At 39.5% G+C, this 24,756-nt stretch overlaps 1 protein-coding gene across 9 annotated transcripts in view; it reads right to left on the bottom strand.

Annotated features, from left to right (window-relative positions):
- Positions 1-24,756, bottom strand: part of USP24 (ubiquitin specific peptidase 24) — a 149,966-nt gene that overhangs the window by 17,759 nt on the left and 107,451 nt on the right. For 6 of the 9 annotated variants that reach the window (XR_012324657.1, XM_073789303.1, XM_073789308.1 and 3 more), the window contains 17 exons: positions 22,855-22,999; positions 20,412-20,531; positions 19,634-19,759; positions 18,899-18,997; positions 17,519-17,601; positions 16,978-17,122; positions 16,640-16,759; positions 15,990-16,210; positions 15,311-15,435; positions 14,108-14,249; positions 12,189-12,339; positions 10,600-10,695; positions 9,814-9,917; positions 9,269-9,382; positions 3,798-3,894; positions 1,342-1,458; positions 859-951 (listed from right to left, as the gene is read on the bottom strand). Coding sequence is in view for 8 of the 9 variants with exons in the window: in XM_073789303.1 (XP_073645404.1) it covers positions 859-951; positions 1,342-1,458; positions 3,798-3,894; positions 9,269-9,382; positions 9,814-9,917; positions 10,600-10,695; positions 12,189-12,339; positions 14,108-14,249; positions 15,311-15,435; positions 15,990-16,210; positions 16,640-16,759; positions 16,978-17,122; positions 17,519-17,601; positions 18,899-18,997; positions 19,634-19,759; positions 20,412-20,531; positions 22,855-22,999 (2,098 nt within the window). In the remaining variant the exon portion in view is untranslated. Of the gene's footprint in view, positions 1-858; positions 952-1,341; positions 1,459-3,797; positions 3,895-9,268; positions 9,383-9,813; positions 9,918-10,599; positions 10,696-10,716; positions 11,703-12,188; positions 12,340-14,107; positions 14,250-15,310; positions 15,436-15,989; positions 16,211-16,639; positions 16,760-16,977; positions 17,123-17,518; positions 17,602-18,898; positions 18,998-19,633; positions 19,760-20,411; positions 20,532-22,854; positions 23,000-24,756 lie in introns of those variants that run through there. The other 3 variants (XM_073789304.1, XM_019942407.3, XM_073789310.1) reach the window with 2 other exon arrangements.

Here is a 24,756-nt window from a genome sequence, read left to right as displayed (position 1 = left end):
TGTGAGAGGAAGCTGAGAGGAGGCCCAAGTAGCAAGTCTGTCTCCCTTAATAAGGAAAGGAAAGCTTCCCTAGGCAATGCATCCCACACAGGGGAAACCAGAGCTTTAGCCCTGTGGCCTTGTCAAGGTTGTCACAAGTCACAACTCTTCTGAGCTGTAATTCTTGCCTGAGAATGGGGAAGAAACTGCCTGTTTTACTGAATTGTGAGTTTCAGAGGTACAGCATGAGAAGTAACCAGTTCCATAAACAGTATTTATCATTACAGCATGTTCACATTTTGTGTATTTTAAATCTATCAAACAGAAGAAATACAATGATTAGAGAAACACACCAATATAGGAACTCCAAACAGGAGACTCATTTTTTGATATATCTGACCCTACTATCACAAAACCACTTCCCTTTCATTTTCTGAATATGAGTATTACATCTGCGGCAACATCGTTCAGCGTGTAATGGTTCAACTTCGCATCTGAATCCTGGCCTGTGACCAGCATCCCGTGTAAGCACGTCCGCCAACACAGCCTGCTCACAGCCCCAGAGAGCCAGTGGAGGACCCAATGCCACTATTTCTTGAATGCTTTCGAATCCCCCAGGCAGAACCCATCTTTCCTCCTAGGTCACTCAGCACTTTGCATTTTGAGTGATATCCTAGTTAGTCATTCCCATTGGTTACAGCATTTAGAATAAATTCTATGAGGAGGCTGTAAAAATAACTGAACTCCAAAGAATTTTAAAGGCTATGCAGTACTTATACCTGGACTCTGATGAAATTAATATTTATTCCCTACAAAGAGAAACACTGTGGCTTCCAAAACTGTGGCCACTTCGCTGGGATATATAAAAGTAGGCATTACCTGACTGTTCTGCCGGTTGGCCCCCAGGAGAAAGCTGATCATGTGTCGCAGAGCTGAATGCTTCAGAAGAAGATCTCCGGCCCTAATTCCTTGCTGTCACGAGATATTGAGAATGACAAATTATATTCCTATCCAGACAGAGATCTAGTCCAAAAATACAGTTAAATGAGAAGTTTTCAGTGGTCAGTACGTTTTTAAATGGTATAATTTACATAGAGAAGGTACTTGTTAAAAATCTAACAGCCCCGCAGTGCTGCCCAATGGCCCCTAGTTTCAATGCAGACTTCTACTCCAACAGTAAGTAACGATCCCTACGTACACTGGAATTCTTGCAAGTAATATAATTGCACGAATTAAGATTTTTAAGAAGAAACACTCATAAAACCATGTCATATAAATCCTATATTGACCAGTCTGAATTTTTTGCACATATAAAATTCTTTTAGACTATCAATCTGCTATATTAGGAAAAAAATCATTTACCTTTTGTACAAAAGTGTTGAACAGGAAAAAGTACTGAGCACAGTTTTTACAATTTTCAGGAACATCTTTATCCAACAGAGCAAGTAGTACCTCCAGTAACTGATGAAGGCTCTTTAACTGATTAGAGGAAAGATGAAATTACATAAAGAAAAAGAGTATAAGACAGACACTTGTAACAGGATTAATCTGAAGTAAATCACCATAAGAACAAAAGGAAAGTCTGACTGATACAATCCAGTCTCAGATTCAGATGGATTTATGCTTTGGAGAGCAAAAACAGAATTATCAATTTGATCTTCCAGGGAAGACTGGTGGAACTGTAGAAATAATTAAAAGAAAAGCCTAGTTTTGTTTCCTAGCTTTCAAACTCAAGGGCACGGTTCTACTGCCTAATCGTCACATTTTCTGCAGAGCCCATTTCTTTCTGTCTCTTAAAAGGCTGGGGGTTTAGAGGTAACATATTTCTGAATCCCTCCCTCCACTATGCTACTTCTTCACATAATCACAGATGCAAAGAATAAAAAACACAGACACAGGCATAGGGGCTAGAAATCAAGCCAATGGAGCAAATGGAGAGCAACAGCCTGACAGAATGACAACGGTAATATCGACTCAACTGTGAACTTACTTGAAAGCCCGCTGACGCCTCATGGAAAGCTTTGAAAAACATTTTATTTGTTTAGAAACCATTTTGGTCATCACATTGCTTCTTCTTTCCCTCCCACCCCAACTGTTTTTGGACAAGTCCCTAGAAATTCATGTGTGATCTGAGAATTAAGACCAGCCTTACTACTCTTTATCAGTTCATTTCCTCTAGAGATGGTTCTCACAGACTTGCGAAATATTCCCATCCATCCTGTCACACTCGTTATATACAGTAAAATCTACCATTTATGTAGCACTTCATTTCAAAGTACTTTACAATATAAAGTGGGTAGCAAGAGGTACCATTTCCATTATGGGGTAAAATTAGACATAAAATACATCAGCTGGATATCAAGTAGAATTTACTGAGGCAAATGGTTTATGTCCTCCACCACTCCCTTCCCTTTCTCCCCACTGCAGCCCTGCCTTTAGAGGTTGGTGGGATGATGCTCTATGGCCTGACCCCATCTGTAGGGAGACTACACTAACTCTGCCTTTATCCTTTGTCCGGGTTTGTACATGGGAGGAAGGAGGAGAGTAAGAAGGTCCTTATGTTAAATATCAGAAAACTTCCACAGGGGTACTTCAGGGCAACGGTATCCAAACTGTCCTAGACTGCTCCCAATGACCTATTTTTAAATATTCTGCAACCAGGTAAGGTTTTGCCAAAAATGGTTCTGCTGTTTAAGCTGATCGAAAGCCAATGCCTTAGAGTACACCTCCACTTCCTTAGGATCCCTGGAACTGAGAGAGAGAGTCTTCCTCTAGGTCCTCCCTGAAGAGTGTATTTGACCTCCTTCTCCATCCTGGATTGAGCGGAGCTCCTGAGCATGTCTGGTCTAACGGGGCACCCCGGCTCAGGACTGCTGAAGGAACTAAGTGCCTGGGTGCCAGGCACTGGGTGTGGATCAAGGGCCTCTTTAAAGGATTGAACAGTAAAGCCAACATCTGAATCTGAAGCAGCAATTCCTAGAATTTGCCTTCAGTTCGTTGAGACACTGCCTCCAGCCAATTTATAAGGAGTTTGTAAGGAGCCAATTCATTCTCAAAACAACATTTTTCAAAGTTTTCCATGTAGTGTCAGCTGTTTGAAACAGCAAACTTGGGAAGTAACTGCTGTATTTGCTAGGACTTCATAACAGACTGAATAATCAGACTCATGTCATTTATGTCCCTGAGACTTAAAATTTGGGGGGACTGAGGATGGTAATAAATACCATGGTTTGTTTTAGCATGTGTGGCATTGTGAACCAGAAGAAAATATGTTACAGAAAACATGGTTAAGAAGAAGAAGAAATTCAGAGGAAAAGGAACAAGGATTAGGGAATAACGGAGATCAAAGAAGGAACTGTTGTGGCCAATGCCCCTGGATGGACGGCACTATTTGGTCCGGCTGCCAAATGAAGGTTCGGATCATGAAAATAACTTAGGAGGGAAGAGACAAAGCCAGGGGTGGCTCAAAATGACTGTCGGTCTAGACTAGAGACTCTAGACTCAGGTTGGTCTTAATGCAGAGAGATCGAACACAAACTCTCAAGAGAAGACTCTGAGAAGGAAGTGCTCTAGACAGAAAATCCTGACACAGACCAAAGCAGATCTGAGTTCCTAGCCTACCCTGACATCTGGGATCTGAGGAGAGGAGGACAGAATGCCTTCTAGCCTGGCATTTACCAGGAAGTCAGTGCACAGAACGTGTATTTTATGTGGATAATTACCAGACTCTAATCCTAGGCTTTCTTTCTTATTATGTGCACTTTAAAACATTTGGTAAAAACAGAATGTGTAAATAACATTTAGAAAACAAGACTGACCTTATCCTGATAAAGCAAGGCACTGTCTAGGGTTTTCTCCAGGATGGTGGCCACAGCGACACGTACTTCTCTCACATTGCACTCCAACAAGAAAATCCTAACATAGAGAGAAACGTGGTGTGAAAAAGCAAGATAGATTTCTATAACCCAACTTTCCCAACATGGTCCCACCTACTGTCCAAGAAAAAAATTACTCCAAGATGTAAGTTCAAGTCTCCTGAGAGCATCAGCACACACAGGCCCTTGTGAGGGAGGAAGGAGGAGAAAAAGGAAAACAAGACGCTTGAACACAGAAAGTGGATTTTTTCCTGTTTTTTCTTTCTTTCTTCCCCCAAGATGAGTATCTGTATAAATGTAAATTCAGACTTCAAGAGATATACAAGCAAAGAACCTAAAATTTTATAAGTTCTGTTCACTCAGGAGTAGTTCTCCCTGGCACCCCTTCAATGTCTCAGAATAAGACACAAGTTCAAAGTTCTGAGTCAACACAGCACCTCCCAATCCCCCTGTGCACCTGGTGTTTCCATCCTTTCACTTTCCTCTCCTCTTCCCTCCCAACGTTTACTTATTACTCAGTCCTCCCAGAAGCATGTGAGGCTGAAAAGGTCCTGCTTCCTTCCTTTCTTCTTCTTCTATGATGATGATGATGATGACGATGACAGCAGTTTTAAGGTTTATCAGCCACGTCCATCATATTTGGCACACCCAGTGTTACACTGGGATACTACACTGCCCGCTGCAAAGGCATGACCCAATCCAATCCTCCACACCACCAGGGCGGTAGAGGCAGCAGCCTCAGATGTGGCGGAGGGCGCGGTCAGGCAGAAACACCTGCTCCCTGGCGCCGGGCAGTGGTGGTAACTACCTGAGAGCAACTAGGTAACTGCATGCTTCCCCACAGTCAGCTTTTCTTTCTCTGTTTCACACATGCACCCTGACATGACAACCCATATTATAATCAGCACAGTGAAAACTTACCTATCGTTTCTAATATCTCTTAACAGAAAAGTCTCATTGTTCCATGAGCAAGATTTAATATAACAGAATTTTGATGACCCAAGGCAAAGCTGTCCTGAGGCATTCTTTCAGGTCACAGCAGTGAAAGCTGCTCTGGTCCCTGTCTGAGGGCAGCATTTGCTGACAGCCCTGCCCTCCTTCTCCCCACAGGAAGATGACAGTGGAGTTTTCTGAAGCCACTTCACTTCTGCTCATTGCACGTAACTGTCAATGCTCAGCATTAGCTACCTAATGTGAACCCGACACAAGGTTCTGTTCAACATCCACTAAGATTCTAAGTGGCAACTCCAGGCAAGTTTAAAAGATAACAAGTACTCTTGCAATATTTAGCTCTAGATGTCTGATCAGATTTAGGTACAATTCTTCTGGAAAGAATATCTACAGGGGGTGCTCCACATTTCCTATCACAGACATTAGGAAGCATCGTGAGAATGCAAACCCAGAATATGGGCACTTCTACAGGACTAATGACCTGTCTCACGCCAGTTAAATGGCATGACAGAAAAGGTGGTGGGGAAACGGAACAATTACAGATTAAAAGAACCTTAAGAAACATACAAACCAAATGGAGACCAAATGGAGCTCATTTGGAGCCTGATTTGTACAAATTCAATGGTAAAATAACACTTTTGAGACATCTGGGGAAATCTGAACATGGACTGGGTACAGGATGATAGGAAGGAATTACTATCATTTTTGTTTAGAGTGATGATGGTAAAGCACTTATTTTTTTTTTTAAACTTAACCTGTTAGAGATACATGCTGAAAAATTTATAGTGAAATTATATGATGTTTGAAATTTACTTTAAAATATTTCAGAGGATAAAAGAAAAGTATGCATGTGAGCGTGTGTGGGAATTGGGATAAGCAAACAAGACTGGCCAAATGCTGACAACTCAAGCTGGGGATGGGTACAGGAGAGGGTTCGTTATTCTGTCGACTTTAGAGTATGTTTAAAAATTTCCACAATATAAAAAAAATTTTTAAGATGTAAAGTACCCTTCATGTTAGTAGTTTTAATTGCTTTAGATCAATTTGCAAGCATTATTTGCTAATTTAATTTTTTACACTTATAATTACATTTAAAAATTGTCCCCTGAAAGGACTACAGAGGGGCTAATCCGAGAGACAACAGCCTCTTCACATGCACAGTTACTGAGGTATTAGTAGAGTGTATGTTTATTTTTTAGTTGTAACAACAACAATTTAAGCTATCTTAAAAGTTCTAAAGAAATAAGTAATTAGAGAAAGGAGAATATTAATTCGATAATGATGAGTAATTGGGCTTTATAAAGAAAGACACAAAATATAATAAACTTTACCAGGAACATTTAGGTTAGGTAATTCACTAGATTCTTTACCATTAGGAGTTCAAAGAAACCAAATCATACTACCAAAGGAAGTTACTGTAAATAGAGCTGCAATGAACATTGTGGTACATGACTCTTTTTGAATTATGGTTTTCTCAGGGTATATGTCCAGTAGTGGGATTGCTGGGTCATATGGTAGTTCTATTTATAGTTTTTTAAGGAACCTCCATACTGTTCTCCATAGTGGCTGTATCAATTTACATTCCCACCAACAGTGCAAGAGGGTTCCCTTTTCTCCACACCCTCTCCAGCATTTACTGTTTCTAGATTTTTTGATGATGGCCACTCTGACCGGTGTGAGATATGTCATTGTAGTTTTGATTTGCATTTCTCTAATGATTAATGATGTTGAGCATTCTTTCATGTGTTTGTTGGCAATCTGGATATCTTCTTTGGAGAAATGTCTATTTAGGTCTTCTGCCCATTTTTGGACTGGGTTGTTTGTTGTTTTGTTATTGAGCTGCATGAGCTGCTTGTAAATTTTGGAGATTAATCCTTTGTCAGTTACTTTATTTGCAAATATTTTCATTGAAGCTCTATGTACAATAGCCAGGACATGGAAGCAACCTAAGTGTCCAATGGACAGAGAAGATGTGGCACATATGTACAATGGAATGTTACTCAGCCACAAAAACGAAATTGAGTTATTTGTAGTGAGGTGGATGGACCTAGAGTCTGTCATGCAGAGTGAAGTAAGTCAGAAAGAGAAAAACAAATACTGTATGCTAACACATATATATGGAATCTAAGAAAAAAAAAAAGGTCATGAAGAACGTAGGGGTAAGACAGGAATAAAGACACAGACCTACTAAAGCATGGACTTGAGGATATGGGGAGGGGGAAGGGTAAGCTGTGACAAAGTGAGAGAGTGGCATGGACATATATACACTACCAAACGTAAAATAGATAGCTAGTGGGAAGTAGCCACATAGCACAGGGAGATCAGCTAGGTGGTTTGTGACCACCTAGAGGGGTGGGATGGGAGGGTGGGAAGGAGGGAGATGCAAGAGGGAAGAGATATGGGAACATATGTATAGCTGATTCACTGTTGTAGAGCAGAAACTAACATGCCATTGTAAAGCAATTATACTCCAATAAAGATGTTAAAAAAAAAACAAAAACAGGGCTTCCCTGGTGGCGCAGTGGTTGAGAGTCTGCCTGCCAATGCAGGGGACACGGGTTCGTGCCCCGGTCCGGGAAGATCCCACATGCCGCGGAGCGGCTGGGCCTGTGAGCCATGGCCGCTGAGCCTGCGCGTCCGGAGCCTGTGCTCCGCAATGGGAGAGGCCACAACAGTGAGAGGCCCACGTACCGCAAAAACAAAAAAAAAAAAAAACAAAGGAAGTTACTGAGTTTCTCTGGAGATATTTAAGAGCGAGCCTGCTTGATGGTAAACTAAATATTTTGCCATGTTCCTTTCAAATGGATGATGATTCTATGACGTTCTACTGCTTAACACAATACTCAGGAGTCCTAATGGGAAGATATTTTGGAATTAAGCTGGAAAAATGGGTGAAAGGTTATTTTTAATGCAAACTCTAAAGGGACAGGCAAAAACACTTCAAAGAAATGTTTATCTGTTCTCTCTTTATGAACTGTATGCATGTATTCATGCACAAATACGTGAGCACTTAATGCAGGGAACCAAACGGAGTAGCTTCTGCCCGTCAGGAAGCTGAAGTTTAGTGGAGGAGACAGAGCAAACAATAGGGCAGACCTACTTTAAATTGGGTGGCCCTTGCCATCTGATGGATGAGAAGGCGCTTTCTATGCAAAGAGTAGAGGGGAGACTTTCAAATGGAGGGAATAACTAGCAACAAGGTCTTTAGGCAGGACAAAAAGCTTCGTGTGTTCAAGGAATCAACAATCAGGTGAATGATAAGCCAGGTGGAAAGTGAAACACACAGGCAAAGCCCATATTCAAGTGAGGCCTTTTGTATTACATTATGGCAAAGATTTTGGATTTTATTATAAGTGCAGTGAGAATCCACTGAAGAATTTTTAAGCAGAGAAGTAACATAATCTAATTTGTTTCAAAAGAACCCTTTTGTTGCTGTATGAAGTACACTGGAGGAGGCAGAGGTGGTGATACCAAGCAGGCCAGTGAATGAATGTCTGAAGCTCAGACCTCAAGATGAAGGGGATACGGGACCAGGAGTTTCAATTAGATCTTAACTTGCCGCCGCACGAGGATCTCCCTGTGGGAAGGGACTTGCATTTCTGAATTCCTTGTCTGTTTTAAGTTGAGAGATACCAGAGCATATTTGCTGCTGACAGAAGTGACCCAATAGAAAACTCTGGAAGGTAAAGACGCCAACTTCCTTGAGAAGCTTTGCTCATGTAGAGAGATTCACTTTGAGAGGAGAGAGGATGCTTCCTCCATTATATCAGGAGGAAAGGAGAAGATGGGAACAGACTGGTTGGTGTGCAGCTTGGGGCGGGGCGGGGGGCTTCACCTGTGCTGGGGTGAAGGCTGAGGCAAGGCCACTGGCTAGCAGCGGGTGAGCCCGCTCGGCACGCCCGAGGGGCGTGGGGCAAGCTGCGGCAGAGGGAGGGGAGCGGCCACTGGGGATAAAGCAGCCTGGCCACTGACAGATCAAGGTGCTCGCTGAGTCCCCCACATCGATGCTGAACTCTCCGAGGATAAGAGAATAAGGAGCAAGGTGTAAACATTCACAGTGATCGGACCTTCTTGAAAAATCCAATTACTTTTGTATTATAGATATGTAGGTAAATATACGATCATGGTATATCTGCCACACTATCATGCTATCAAAAACTTTTTGAAAAATAATATTTTAGCCAGAATCCAAACACATTAGCAATATTGTGGTCTTACTGTATAACCCAGGACGGCTGATCTTTACCTGCCACCAGACTGTGAGTCCGAGGGAAGAGATTTGTATTTTGGAATCCCCTGAGCAACAGCCGTTGCCTGGGAGGGCCTGGTTACCTGCTTAGAATTGATTCCAACCAGAAAAAGAATTTCAAGTTGAAATAAAAAGAGTTACGAGACGCTTCAGCTCTAAATCACTGGAAGAGACACACATTTCTTTTAACTGAAAGATACTGACTGACACTTACTTTATCAATTCTCGTCCTTCAGAACTAATAAAATATTCAACCAGCCACTGACAAGCATCAAAACTTTTTGAAAGTAATGCTTCAATAGTGGCAATCCATTCTTCAGTGTCAACCCTTTAAAAAAGCAAAGACAGCGATGTTAGACAGCCCAGCAAATAACTCCATGGAGTGTCGCTCATTTTTATTTAAAAAAAATTTTTTGTGGGGGGGCGGGGTGGAGGATAAGTTATGTACTCAATGACCGCTGGACTAACATGGATGGTCAGTTCAAGCCCCATATCTGGATATGACTTTTCCCAATTTCTAAAGACAAATAGCATTTACACCACAGTTCTTTTTCTGTTTTGTCCATCTTTCCTACTGAATTAGAAATACCTTAAAAATAGGAACCCATATTTTAATCATCTGGGTGTATTAGGTAGTTGCCTTCAACTACCTAAAACAATGTTTTGAATTTAATTTTAAGTGTTTGAATTTATAAATTCAACTTTAATTTAATTAATGCCTTTTGTCACAATAGACTATCAAAATGTGTCACCTCTTACCTGAGTTTTTTCTTTGTCCGTAGATAAGTTTGAAAAAGGAACTGAATGGCAAGCTGTAAGCTCACCTTTGCCATGCAAGGATAGTACGGATGCTTTAATTTAGTCTACAAGAGAGAGAGAAAAAAGACAGGCTATTTTTCACAGAAGTTTTATAGATTATTATGCATTGTTACGGACTGAATAATGAGATACATATAAAATAAAGTTAAATACTAGTAAGAAAAATCCAGCCAGTTCATAATAGAAAATGTTGCAGTTAAATTATAAAAAGATTAAGAAAAGATATCTCCTTCATTTCTTTTATGAAGCCTTCTCAAAATAGAGCCTTTAGACCACAGCGTGTTAATTAAGCTACCAATAGACTAAGAAAGTCTTCCCCTTACTGGCAAACTGTGATCATGGTGCTCAAGAAAAAGAAGCACTTAGAAGCTGATCTTGAGTCTGGTAACATCTGATTACGAATTGGGAATAATTAATCTCCTCATAGCCCAATATCTGTTTACATCACCTATGGCTACTCTTAAATTTTTTATAAAATATAACAAGAGCACTTAAAAAAGCCAGTAAGTAGAAACCCACATTCATTCACAATCTGTATTATATATTCTGAATACTGCCTGTATTTTAATATCACCCATTAAGTGACACATTTGTGGGAATTGTTTTTGGCATTTAATCTAAATGCTAACAAGTGAGAGTGACGGTGAGTCACTGAATGCTTTAGTGGAAAGATATTTAACTATGATCCTTTCTAATTTGTTTAGTAACAATCCAACTAGTACTTACAGCATTCAATGATGCTAAAGACAAAACAAAACTGAAATAATCACTACTGTACACATCTCTATTCTTCATAAACTTGAGGTTTTCATCTCTCACCATCTATAAAAGAAAATTGGTAATTATTTTTAAGAAACAGGGTAAATTATTCAGTATGGAGAAGACATTTTTACTGATATGTTAGGTAAAATGGGTTCATAAAAACACTTCTCTCAAGCCTTCAAATTTTTAAAAAGGAGAGAGGAAAAACTTCCTTTCAAAGATAAGAAGCTGTAAAAAGGTGAATTATGATTCATTAAACCAAATTCTTCTGGGAAATTCAGAAAAACCACCATGTGAAGGACAACTGAATTCTAACCTGTTAATCTGAGTGGAAAGGGACAATGAGAGCTTTCCCAAGTACAACCAACCCCATGCTCTCTGTGTATCAGATGCTCAATTCTCTCTCTCTCTCTCAATCAAAGACTCCATATTTTTCTTAAATCTTTTGATTCTGGCTACTTAGCTTTTGATTACTTAGTGTATAAAGTCTGGATTGGGCAGCTGGACAGTCTGAATTTAAATCCTGGCTCTGTGACATTGGCAGATCATTTCGCTTTTCTAAGCTTTTTCTCCTTTTCATCTGAAAAATGGGAATAAAACCTGGTACTCCACGAGAGTGTTTTAAGAATTAGGGATTTGTTTAAGCATGTAGCACAGAGCAGGTATTCAATAACTAACGTTCATCACTGTTATATTAGTTTTACCCAAAGGTTATGAACCGTAACTTATTTTTCTCCCCAGATTCAATAAATTAATTTCAGCAATATGTTTCTGCACTGCCCACTCCCTCTCTCTTTTTTTTTTTTTTTAAGATGTTGGGGGTAGGAGTTTATTAATTAATTTATTTATTTTTGCTGTGTTGGGTCTTCATTTCTGTGTGAGGGCTTTCTCTAGTTGTGGCAAGCGGGGGCCACTCTTCATTGCGGTGCGCGGGCCTCTCACTATCGCGGCCTCTCTTGTTGCAGAGCGCAGGCTCCAGACGCGCAGGCTCAGCAGTTGTGGCTCACGGGCCTAGTTGCTCTGCGGCATGTGGGATCCTCCCAGACCAGGGCTCGAACCCGTGTCCCCTGCATTAGCAGGCAGATTCTCAACCACTGTGCCACCGGGGAAGCCCCCCTCCCCCTTGTTTATGTGGGGCATCACACAGCAGGTCAGTGACAGCCCTGGCCAATCTTGAGTCTGTTGCCACCTCTGTGACAAGGTGGGTCAGAAGACGTGGCGCTAGAGGTACAACTACGTCCACAAGAAGGCTGGCAGGAGTAGTTTTGGACCCACGAGATAGATTTTGACATTTATCTGGATTTTATCCCTTAGAACTTTTTTTTTTTTTTTTTGCGGTACGCGGGTCTCTCACTGTTGTGGCCTCTCCCATTGTGGAGCACAGGCTCCGGACGCACAGGCTCAGGGGCCATGGCTCACGGGCCCAGCCGCTCCGCAGCATGTGGGATCTTCCCGGACCGGGGCATGAACCCGGGTCCCCTGCATTGGCAGGCGGACTCTCAACCACTGTACCACCAGGGAAGCCCCCTTAGAACTTTTTATACAGTTCTTACCTGGTATATGCGAACAGGCATCTTCTCCACAAAGAGTCCTTTCTTCTCACCCTTTTTAACCAGCTTGGTTAGAATAGAGAGCCGGTCATTGTTAGGCCTATGGGGCCGAGGAGATGACTGAGGTGAAATTTCTGGTGAAGATGGTGCTGACCTAAGAGATGGAATCAGCAAAGTGTTTGTCTAGAATAAAACAGCTATTGTTTTAGTAGTTTGCTACAACCGGATAAACTTAACATAAACAGGGTATTAGACTGTATACTTTCCTGATCTAATGTATTAAAATGCAAATTCACAGAAAACAGGACCTTTAAAAAAACTTTTCAGACAGTGCTGGTATAGTATTTATTGGGTTGGCCAAAAGGTGGGTTCGTTTTTTTTCCGTAAGATGGCTGTAGTAGCACTTGGTTGTCTTTAACTTCATTCAGAACAATTTTATTAGACTGTATGTGACAGCTGTCAGATCAGAGTGCATTAAAAAAAAGACTTATCAAAATTGGTGAAAATTTTTGTGTAGCCATTTCAATATTTAAGATGGAAGAAAAAAGCAACATTTTTGGCAAATTATGCTTTATTATTTCAAGAAAGGTTAAAAAAAAGCAACTGAAATGCAAAAAAAAGATGTGTGCAGTGTATGGAGAAGGTGCTGTGACTGATCGAACATGTCAAAAGTGGTTTGCGAAGTTTCATGCTGGAAATTTCTCGCTGGACGATGCTCCACGGTTGCGGAGACCAGCTGAAGTTGACAGCAATCCAATCGAGACATTAATTGAGAACAATCAACATTCTACCGCGCGGGAGATAGCCGACATGCTCAAAATATCCAAATCAAGCGTTGAAAATCATTTGCACCAGCTGGGTTATGTGAATTGCTTTGATGTTTGGGTTCCACGAAAGTTAAGCGAAAAAAAACCTTCTTGACCATATTTCCACATGCGATTCTCTACTTAAACGTAATGAAAACGTTACATTTTTAAAACAAATTGTGACGGGTGATGAAAAGTGGATACTGTACAATAATGTGGAACGAAAGAGATCCCGAGGCAAGCGAAATGAACCACCACCAACCACACTAAAGGATGGTCTTCATCCAAAGAAGGTGATGTTGTGTATATGATGGGATTGGAAGAGAGTCCTCCATTATGAGCTCCTTCAGGAAAACCAAACGATTAATTCCAACAAATACTGCTCCCAATTAGACCAACTAAAAGCAGCACTCGACAAAAAGCATCCAGAATTAGCCAACATAAAACGCATAATCTTCCATCAGGATAACACAAGACTGCATGTTTCTTTGATGACCAGGCAAAAACTGTTACAGCTTGGCTGGGAAGTTTTGACTCATCCGCCGTATTCACCAGACTTTGCACCTTTGGATTTCCATTTATTTCGGTCTTTACAAAATTCTCTTAATGGAAGAAATGTCAATTCCCTGGAAGACTGTAAAAGGCACCTGGAACAGTTCTTTTCTCAAAAAGATAAAAAGTTTTGGAAAGATGGAATTATGAATTTGCCTGAAAAATGGCGGAAGATAGTGGAACAAAAGGGTGGATACATTATTCAATAAAGTTCTTGGTGAAAATAAAAAGTCTTTTATTTTTACTTAAAAACTGAAGGCACTTTTTGGCCAACCCAAAACTATGCTCTGGACATAAAGTGTACTCAATAAATGAGATTTAAAAAAAAATCTCAATTCTAGAATGAAATAATTTCTATGCATGTTTCTGAAAACAAAATAACTTCTTGCCAAGGAAATAATGACCAGGTAGCAGCAAGAAAAAAGGTAGAGGGATTTACTTATTTTCTTTTTAGAATTTCTCTCTAGCTTAGCTAATTACCCTTAAATCCCAAACAGCATACTCTGAAGATCACGGTATCACCTACTGCAATCACACAGCAAATTACACAGAGGAGAAACTCACAGAGAGAGGTCCTCAGCTTCCTGCCGCACAACGCTGACTCGACTTTTCTTTGGTAACACAGGGGAGTTCTGATCAGACACCCTTTGGTAGAAGAGCATATAGGCGTTCCAGTATCTTCGGCGTACATCAGTATATGGGTTCGCTTCATAATGAGACAATAAGAAAAATCTCTTTGTAAATAAAAAAGGTGTTTTGTTTTTTTTTTGTCTTGACAATCTATAACAAAGGACCTACAAATCCAGCAAGTAATTACTTACTAAATTTGTTAAATGGAAAGCGTAAGTGAAGTGTGTGTCTTTTTAGAGCACTGCTTAAAAATCACTCTGAAGGTGATTCAGAGGGGCAGGGAGTAAGGAGCTGTATGGTAGCAGAGTAGGGGAAAGAAGGTATACATTCCGAGGCATGTGGAAATTTAATCAAAAGGCAAGTAACATTTAAAAATAAGTTCTGTGGCATAGGATGGGATTATAATTGGCCTCACTTAACCATTTCTGCATAGAAGAGCCAAATGCAGGTAAATTTTGGCAATGACACTATGTTCAGCTAATAAAGGTTACTACCATTAGATGCATGACTACCGTGGTCTGGTGTCAAAATCTAACACTGTGGATCTCATACACGTGGAAAAATTTAAATGCCCCTAGAGTATTTCAAAATCAGGTTTCAAAAATGTCAAGGTCTCTGAAAAATATTTCTGCTTCAAATAGCAAATTCTGATGGGATTCTGTGATGTACTTTTCCTTATATTTTTTCTTCTGGGGGTAGAGTTGTGGAAAGATTCCTTTACCACACTGCATAACAAATAAGGTTTTAAAAACACAGGTGCTAGAAATGTCTTCTCCATTAATCACACCTCTACATAAGTGAAAAGGAAATTTGAAAATTTTAGTGGACTACTACTTCTGAAACTATTTGTAAGGTTGAAATTCTTTCAAGTTGTTCTTTAATATTCATTTCTTCCATTGAACTCACCCTCCGTCCCAGGGCTGTTGTAAGGAATTATTTAAAAAGAATTCCGTAAGCAGCTGGAACCTTTTCACCCTGGCTATCAAGGAGTTCGTGGACCTACATGGCTAGAGCAGTAGTATGTAAAAAAATAAAATCTTTTCTATTTTTATATAAAAAATACTGCTTCCAATTTGATAGAAAACTATAAATTAAGAAAATAAAACTCATGGAAAATATACATTTGCAAATACTTACTTTGATCATAAACTTTTGGTCTATATTCTCCTCCAAAGCATTCGTACTCTAGGGTCTCATCATTTAGGTCAAATTCTTCTATGACTGTGTCATTAAATTTATACCACTTTCCTTTTCCACATCCCCTAGAGCACAGATTTGATAAAACAAATATTATGAAGTTACAAATCAAACATCCCCATCCCCAGCATTTATCTCTATGTATTGTCTACAAATACAGCAGGTAATTACCATTTGAAAACACCTAAGAAAAATATAGCAACAGTTACTTCAATTTCTTAAACAACTTTTCAAATTGAAGGGATAAAACAATTGCAACAACTTTTAAAAATCCAATATGAAATAAGATCAAAGAACAATGTGATATCATTGCACCGTAATGATAAGTGTGGATGACAAAGCAGGGCAGGGAGAGCAGAGGGGAGATACAGGGGGGGCAGGGGGAGTGGAGGAGGGATATAGGAGGGCAGGGGGAGTGGAGGAGGGATACAGGAGGGCAGAGAATGCATAGAAAAGACATAGGAGGATAGGGGTAGCAGAGGAGAGGTACAGCAGGGCAGGGGGAGCAGAGGAGGGACATAGGAAAGCAGGGGGAGTGGAGGAGAGGTACGGCAGGGCAGGGAACGGAGGAGAGACTACTGGAAGGGTGGAGTGAGGGAGCAGTACGAGAACCCCTTACCGCCTGTCCTTGATGAAGGAATAGTAGTGGCCTGCATGTGCCTGCCCACTATGTACAATGACGCCGACAAGTTCGTAGTTTTCTGTAAGGGCAACTTTTTTTCGTGGAGATCCTCCACCTCCCTGATCCATATTTCGCCCGTTTTCACCAACTTCCGAAGATGAATCTTGGCGAGCCATTCCTGAAACTGTGTAAGGCTCCATGTTTAGCATCCAGGGAAACTATTTAAAAAGCAAAAAGAGCACAATGTTGGTTAGTAACACATAGGGTCACACCCAGTTAAGTCTGTACAAAGAAGAGGGATGATGTGTTTTCCCAATTTAAGCTAGGACTACCCTCCAATTCAAGTACACAATTTCAGAATGACTTACAAGTCTAGGAAGGTTTAAGCAGTCTCTTGCTTGAGCATTAAGGAAAGGATTTCACTTCATAGCTGTCACTAGGATGCCTTCTAGAAATGAGGGTTACTGTCTAGAGATCTGCCGGTACCACTAGCAGCAGCTGCTTAAGACGAGGGGCTGTGCACGTCTCAGAATGCTGAGACCACAGCCTTTCACATTTTAGATGAAATTTGAAAATATAAAAAGGAAACAATAAAGGGAGCACAGTAATAATGGTTATTAAAAAACCAAGAAAAAAAAATAAGTTACCCTTATCTGTTCGTCATATTTAATGGAGCGTCCACTCTCCCAGTCAAATCCAAATCTCATCAGGTGGATGACCAAGACACTAGGTAATGACTTAATACAGGTCCTTTTCACTGTTGTTCTCTAAAGAGAAGCAAAACCCAATTATCTCCATGGAGACAATAAAATAACAAAGTAATTAATATGAAGGTCACAGATTTCTACAGGGCTTTCCCATCTCTGTGAACACAAATTTAATGGCAATAACAATAGGAGCTTAATACTGATCTTACATAAAACATAAAGACGAAGTCCATGAATAACAAATTAATCTTGTGTTTTGAAAAGGGCAAATGTAATACCTTTTCTTTACACTTTTCACAGTAATATGCATTACTTCCCTCTAGAACTTCTCCTCTAACAAACTGGTCCAAAGAAATTTCCAAACTCTGACAGGAAGTAACTCCTAGATTGAGAGCCATGAAAGCTTCCTCGCGCTCATATCTGCTTAGGAAATAACAGAAACACCATATCAGCAATGGAATTTAAAAACCTTGAAATTACCACAATACTTGAGATTGAACACAGAACTATTGATACATTCCTAATCACTATAATTAACACACACCTTCTTCTCATCCTTCTAAAAGTATACTAAATAAAAATGCCAATTTTTGATCACTTAGAATTGCTTAAAATTATGCATTTCAACAAAGAAATTTTAGAAATGGAAATTAATTCCCTGGAAATGTCACCAAAGAAATTTAATTCAATAAACATTTATAGATCCATTAGGAGATATATCTGCAAACCTCTCAATGAATAAAAAATTTACAACATTCTAGAAGAATCATTTAAAAATGATGGTGATTATTTTCTGATGTCAGTGTTATCTTCACTAACCTGTGAGGACAGTCTTTACAGATCTTCTGATCAGAATAGATGCCCTGAAAAGTATTCTTAAAAATTTGGTCTCTCCCCATTTTCTGTTGAAATAAAAAGTTAAAATTTTAGTTGATGCCTCTAGAACTTTTAGGTTGTTTATACAGAATTTTACTTAGACCTGAGCTAAAGCATAGATTTGAATTTAACCAACAAAATAAAACAAGTCAGCTTGGTAGTTTAAGCTGGGAACTAATGAAAGAATTATAACTCATGAGACCCGCTGCCAGAGTAATGCAAATGATCAGAAAAGGAAGAGGAGCGCCGTCAGCCACACTGATGACAGGATCCAGAAGGATTCAGATGATCCATGATGATCCCGACTCCTTCTCCACTTGCCACAATTACCAAGCTAGGAGTAACTCTCCACGATTTTCTCTTTTTTCTTGTGGATAGAATGCTACAAATTTATGTTATTTTTATTTATTTTTTTGGCAGCGCTGTGCAGGTTTCGGGATCTTAGTTCCCCAACCAGGGATCGAACCCGTGCCCCCTGCAGTGGAAGTGTGGAGTCCTAACCACTGGACTGCCAGGGAAGTCCCTATAGGTTATTATTATTATTTTTTCCCAGTTGCGCTGGGTCTTAGTTGCGGCAGGTGGGCTCCTTAGTTGTGGCTCACTGGCTCCTTAGTTGCGGATCGCCGGCTCCTTAGTTGTGGCATGCTAACTCTTAGTTGCAGCATGCATGTGGGATCTAGTTCCCCGATCAGGGATTGAACCCGTGCCCCCTGCAGCAGAACTGTGGAGTCCTAACCACTGGACCACGAGGGAAGTCCCTATGAGTTATTTTTTAAAAAAGAAATGGATAATTTGTGCCTACTGAGAGGAGAGGCAAATGCTGGCAGTGATGGGAAGCTGTCTGTATCTTAGAAGGCAATACCACTTAGGAAGTTTGTGACACATTTTCCTGGGTAGAGGTAGGAAGCTTTGGGTCGCACAACCACAAACAACTTTTGAACCTGGTCCTTTTGTACCCTTTGACAGAGCAAAACAGTTCTGCACGGGGCCATCAGTTCACCGGTGACAGCAGCACTCCTCTGAGGCCAGGTTACTTCAATGCAGACACAGAGCGTGTAGCCACAAATGGTTATCATTATGGGGTATAGGTTAAGAGTTACATACTTTATCAAGTGTCAGATGAATTAAGAAGAAAATAAATCTATAATCTATAGTGTTCTGTATATGTTTTGATATTCAAACCCAGAAGAAATGAATTACTGTTGTGGTATTAAAGACGATCCCTTTCTGATTTGTCAGTTTCATAGTAATCCCAAATCCTAAACCACTGCTCTCAGGTTATAGAGTCTGAGGGAGTTAGAGGGAAAATGAAACTTTTTCTACCTTGAGATATTCATCCATCTGATCGATGAGACTGGTGAAGAATTCATATGCATCCTGTTGTTCTCTCACATAAAGTTCTTTGTTCCACATCTTGAAAATCTATGTAACAAGAATTAAATATGTCGTGACAGGAAAAATAGCAATTTCTGAATGTGGTAGAAAAGGAAAATGAAAGAGTCCTTAAATGCTTCTAAAAACCAAGTTTACTATTAGGGTATAAAAGTTTTTACTGACATGAGATTAGCTTGCATTCAGCCATCTATGTTTTTCCTCGGTCCCTTTATACTAAGTCTATGAAACCATAGAGGGTGAGATCTAAGGCCAGGGAACAGAGTTTCTCTCTTAGAAACTAACCAACCTATAGGGGAAAATATAAGGTAAAACATAGTAAAGCAATGTTTTAGAAGAATGGCCTTTATTTAGAGGTATTAGTGAAATGGGCATAAGTTCAGAGGAATAATTTGAACAAATATTTCAAACAGCTAAACAAGAATAATGGGAAATAGTCAAAACATTTAAGATTAGCAAAACCCTAGAAATTATAAATGACTATTCTCAACATTGTAATCACTTGACTCAAGCTCCAATGCCAAAAAGAATGGTACAGACATTTCTTTTATAGGTTCTTGGCAATGGGATTAGTCTAGAGTCAATAAACAAGACACTAGAGAAAGAATGCAGCCACACTCCAAATACCTAACACCCTTCAATCTAAAGAGTTACTGGGTAAAATACCTTCCAAAAGTTCTCAGGTACATAGTACTGCAGCTTGCTTTCCATCAAATGCCCGAAGAGAGACTGCACTTGGTAGAATACACTATCGTCTGGATTGTCCGTGTCATCATCCACTGAAAGTAATGACTAAAAAGAAATGAACTGTATTAAATTAGAAATATTCAACTGCTTTCAGAAAATCTTGACTTCTGTATGTGTGAGTACCCACTGCTCCTTCAGAATGGTATGTATGTTTGTATATGGCTGTAACTCTGCATATGTTTAGCTTCAACGCTTCCTAGCTGGTGTAATCATGAATAAATCATCTCTTTGAGCTTCTGTTCGATTATGAGAAACTGGAACTAGTAATGCCAGGATCTCTATAAGAAATAAGTGTGACATGGTGACACACAGAATATTCTCAAAACTATTTCATAGCTTTGCTATATCACAAGCTACTAATAGATTATTACAGAATGCTAACGAGAGAGTCTAAATATTTCTAAAATACCAAGTGTTAGTAGCTTTATGGAATACAATTTGAGAGTAATTGAGGAGTTCAAAAAGCACATTAAGTCAAATCCATCTGTCAAACAGGCAGCATATTACCTAAGCAGATATACAAAAATATGTGACTATGAACAATGTCATCTATACAGATTTCAGAAGCTACTAGAGAATCTCTAATTATGTCCAGTTTAGTAAACCCCAAAATGCAATATATGAATATGGAACAGTTCTCAGGCAATGTACACATACATCATTTATAACACTAAACAGGAAAGAGGAAGAAAATCACCTCCGGGAGACCAGGTTGCATATACAGCTGTTGGAAGACTGCATTCATGTAACATGTAGCGCCACCATTCCTCAGTCCCACAAACCCTGAGCTGGACCTGCTATCCACTGGGGGAAGGTACTAGGAAAGAGAGGAGCAGAAATAGAGAGAGAGAATTAGTATCTCTGCCACTAGCACATTTCCTTACAGCTTTATGAGATGTCTGAGAGGAAAAGAGAGACACAGATTTATCCATTCAGTGTGTTACGAGTTATGGTAGCAAACCTATGTTCATGAAGTACCTCTGCAGATGCAATACAAATCTAAAACTACTATCTCAGTGTTTCCTTTTAGTTCCTAAAGTACCTCACATATATACGAAGCATGTACCTATACATCCACTATGTAGTCTTGCATTTAGTCACTTGATTATCATTCGACAAACATTTCTTAAGAGCACAATGTGCCAGGCATTGTGCCAGGGACATGAGAGAGAGCAGAAATGTATTTAGTGCTTGATCTCAAGGAGCTTACATTATAGTAGGGTATACATTAATTAAGTAAAAATACTGATATATATTTACAAACTGAGGTAGTAATCTGAAAAGTAGGAAGGGTTCTATGAAGTGTTTACTATAAGAATCCTAACCTGTCTGTCTGGATAGTCAAGGAAGGCTCATATTCATATTCCTTCCCTTTTTTTTTTTTTTTTTTTTTTTTTTTTTGCAGTATGTGGGTCTCTCACTGTTGTGGCCTCTCCCGTTGCGGAGCACAGGCTCCAGACGCACAGGCTCAGCGGCCATGGCTCACAGGCCCAGCCGCTCCGCGGCATGTGGGATCTTCCCACACCGTGCCACGAACCCGTGTCCCCTGCATCGGCAGGCTGACTCTCAACCACTGTGCCACCAGGGAAGCCCCTTCCCTTCCTTTTTTGAGAAGGTGAAATTCTTCTACTGAACTTCCTCTAATAAGCATGCCATTAAATAAGTATGTAAACACCCTAGCATTTCACTTAAGGATGATCTGTAACAATGTAGATTCCAGGACAGTATTTTTCTAGGTAGAAATCATCTAGAAAAGGCATCTTGGTTACAAGTTCAACATGGCACTTCAATGGATATTGTAACGACACACTCTGAAATGCTATTACAGCAGAATCTTGGTTCTAATCCTATGACCAGAATCATGTTACCTGCATATATCAAGTACGTGTAACCATGTAATAACTAACCAATTGACAAAACCCTGGAGGTCTTCTGGACTGAAAGGAATTGCTAAATATCACATACTTTTCAATAACATTCAACATGCACTTAGAGCAGGGTGATTTCTAAGATCTAATTAACAGTGTAATTTATTTGTAGTCCAAAGCACAGACTAAAAAAATAGTTATAAAATAAGAAAAACTGGTTCATAACAGTGCTAAAAAGGTAAGTATTTATATGACAAATATTTTCACTATGCTGATATAATCCCTGACTTATTAAAATAAGATTGTCATTTTAATCTGATTATTAAATAAATGCATGTAAAACTTAAAGCATAGCATAAAGTAAGCATTATAAACTAAACAGTTCATACCAAAATAGTTCCCAATTTACGCATTCACATTCCACTTTGCAAGTGCTCTTTCCTCTACTTAGAACACCTGTTCTCACTTCTTTTCCTGCCTAACTTGTATGTTCCACAGTACTCAGCTCAGGCATCCAAAGGGATGAGAATGCCTCTTTATGACGTTAGTGGAAAGCGCTTTAGAAGTGTCCTCCCACACTCCTGGTCTGGTATTCCAGGGCATTTGCAGCTCGCTTCCCTCTTGCAGATCCCGACATATACAAAGCTGTCCATGGCTTCTCATGTATGGAATGACCTTCCCACCTTGCTTCAACTGGCTCATCACTCTTAAGGGCTCTATTTTAAATACCATCATTTCTAAGAAGCTTTCTAAAACACCACCATCTGGTGCTGAAGTGCCTCTCTGTTAGTAGAGCATTCAGGACATACCTCAATCTTAGTGCTGGGTTCTATCTTCATTTCTGAGCTCCAAAAGCCAACAACACCTTAGCGCATAGTAAACTCAATAAATCTTAGTTGAATTTAAGTGAACATAGACTATACTGTGACAGAACCAATGTTTTCTGGAATTTGTAGCTCTAGTGCCTGGCACTGTGCCATGCATAGTTCCTCAAAAAATAGATTCAAATGCTACTTTTTACTGAGAGTAATTATCAACTGACTTGAAAATCTCTCCTCTTTTTTAATCAAAAGGGTACCATTTAGTAATATATTACGGTGTATTAGTGTAATACACTATAGATTATAGTTGATTTGAGTACGTGAATTTGATAAGCAAAAGAATAACACTGACTTTCTTTGTGACTAGGATAATGCAAACATAGTTTTAAAATACTATGTTTAAGAGAGCATTCTAAAAAAAATTAAGTGCATTGAGGTCTAGAAAACTTACATCAAACTCCTTGGTAAGAGCAGGATCAGGTTGATGATGCATAGAAAGTAGTTCTTTTGTAATAATCTGAAGATTTGAAGGTGAGCTATCAGCCAGCATTACAAGGACTTCGTAGGCTGCCAATCGGCTATTCACTGTACTACATCTAAAAACAAACGACACAAGTCAATTTCAACAGTGAATAATTTACTTAAGTCGCTCATTAAACTAAATCAACATTTGAAATGAAAATATAAGAGCTGCAATTCCTAAAACAGGGTTAAGTCAGGTCTGATGGCACAACCTAGTAATCTAGTGGGAGGTGCTTACTTAACCAAGGAAGAGACCATGAATACACGAGGGATGATTATGGTTCAGAGCTAAGTATCTTCTTGGCCTGATGATAAAGTAGCAAATCTTTCAATTATGACTCCAGATTATTATCTAAGGGATGGATCAGCAAGAATAGAGAATAGAGAGTCTGAAAACTTTACCAAAAACACAACATGGAAATTAACTATCTTTCAATTAAAGTAGGTAGAAAGAAAGGTTTTTGTAGTTACTGCCCTGAAATTCAAATATCTACATGGCAGAAAGCTATACAAATCAGAATAGATGCCCATAAACATTTGCTGTGCACCTGCAGATAAAAAATTCTTCAAGGACACTAACCAACTTTCTATCTATGAAAATGTGGAGACAGAAATAGTTTGCCAAGTCAACTTGTTTAAAGTGACAATGAGAGATAACCAGCAAGCATTATGCACGAAACCGAAGGCTTCTTTGCTGCTCACCTTTAGCAGAAATCATTTAGGGGATGGACAGTAATTTCTCACAGTCACCTAAGCCAACCTTGCATTTGTTAGGAGATCACAGGTTAGGAAGGATACACAGAAAAGAGGACATCCAACCTTTGAGAGAAACACTTATGGAGTGGAGTGTGGGAGATGTGTTTAAGAGGGGGTTGAAGGGCATGGAGATCAGAACTGCATCAGGCACTGAGGACAAGAGCCATGGAGCTGGCGCTGTCCTTTGCTTCTTACCTGCATTTCTGGGTTGCAAGGGACAGGTAAAGAATGAATAGAAGGTACCATATATACAGGTTAAACGTCAAGAAGTTCTTTTGTTGGTATGATATAAGAATAGCATTACTTGTGAAAAGACTTTCTGTGTATTTTAAATCTCTTTCTGGCTTTCGTGTTTAGGTGGCAAAAGGCTGGGAGTCACTGTGATAAATGAACACCGTTCAGTACACTGGATGAAACAAAATGTTTCCTTTTCTATTCAAGGCACTGTATATGAGTAAAAAAAAACACAACTCCTCGTTGACGGATGTATTACGTTTAATAATTACAAATGGAAGAATTCATGAAAAAAATTTCAGTAAAACTGCTGAAAATTTATTTTCTCTGTTCACTGAAAACTGAAATACTCACGTGTTTCTACTGCTTTAATAAAAGACTCCCGCAGAGCTAGCACCAAATCTTCCAGAACAAGACTGGGGCAGAGGTAAGGATGGGAGTGACAGTGTGAGGGACACCCCAAGAGTTTTCATGAAGGTTTATTACTTAAAACAGATTTTGCTAATAAGGAATCTCTAGATAGAGAAATATTCACACATGGTAAGATACCTCTTAAGATTCCATAAAATACTGCTTATTATGCCTTGCCCATTTCAATAACCACTGAAATTGTATGGGAATTTTTTTCACTGGTTAAATACCAAATCCTCAGTTCCTTCAGGATTACTCAATTAACTCTGGTTTTCGTGAGAAAAGAATGAGGTTACGTTAGGTTCAGAGTAAATAAGATGGCAGCTTGTAGCTGCCTCTTCCTATTTCCAAGAGTACAAACATCACCCACGAAGGGTCAACATTACAGAAGATCTTTCAACTTTCTACCCATAAAAACTAATATAAAATT

The sequence above is a fragment of the Tursiops truncatus genome, chromosome 1 (assembly GCF_011762595.2).
Source record: "Tursiops truncatus isolate mTurTru1 chromosome 1, mTurTru1.mat.Y, whole genome shotgun sequence".
Taxonomy (NCBI): Eukaryota; Metazoa; Chordata; class Mammalia; order Artiodactyla; family Delphinidae; genus Tursiops; species Tursiops truncatus.
Note: the sequence above shows the minus strand (reverse complement) of the source record. Positions and strands in the feature narration are given on the sequence as shown.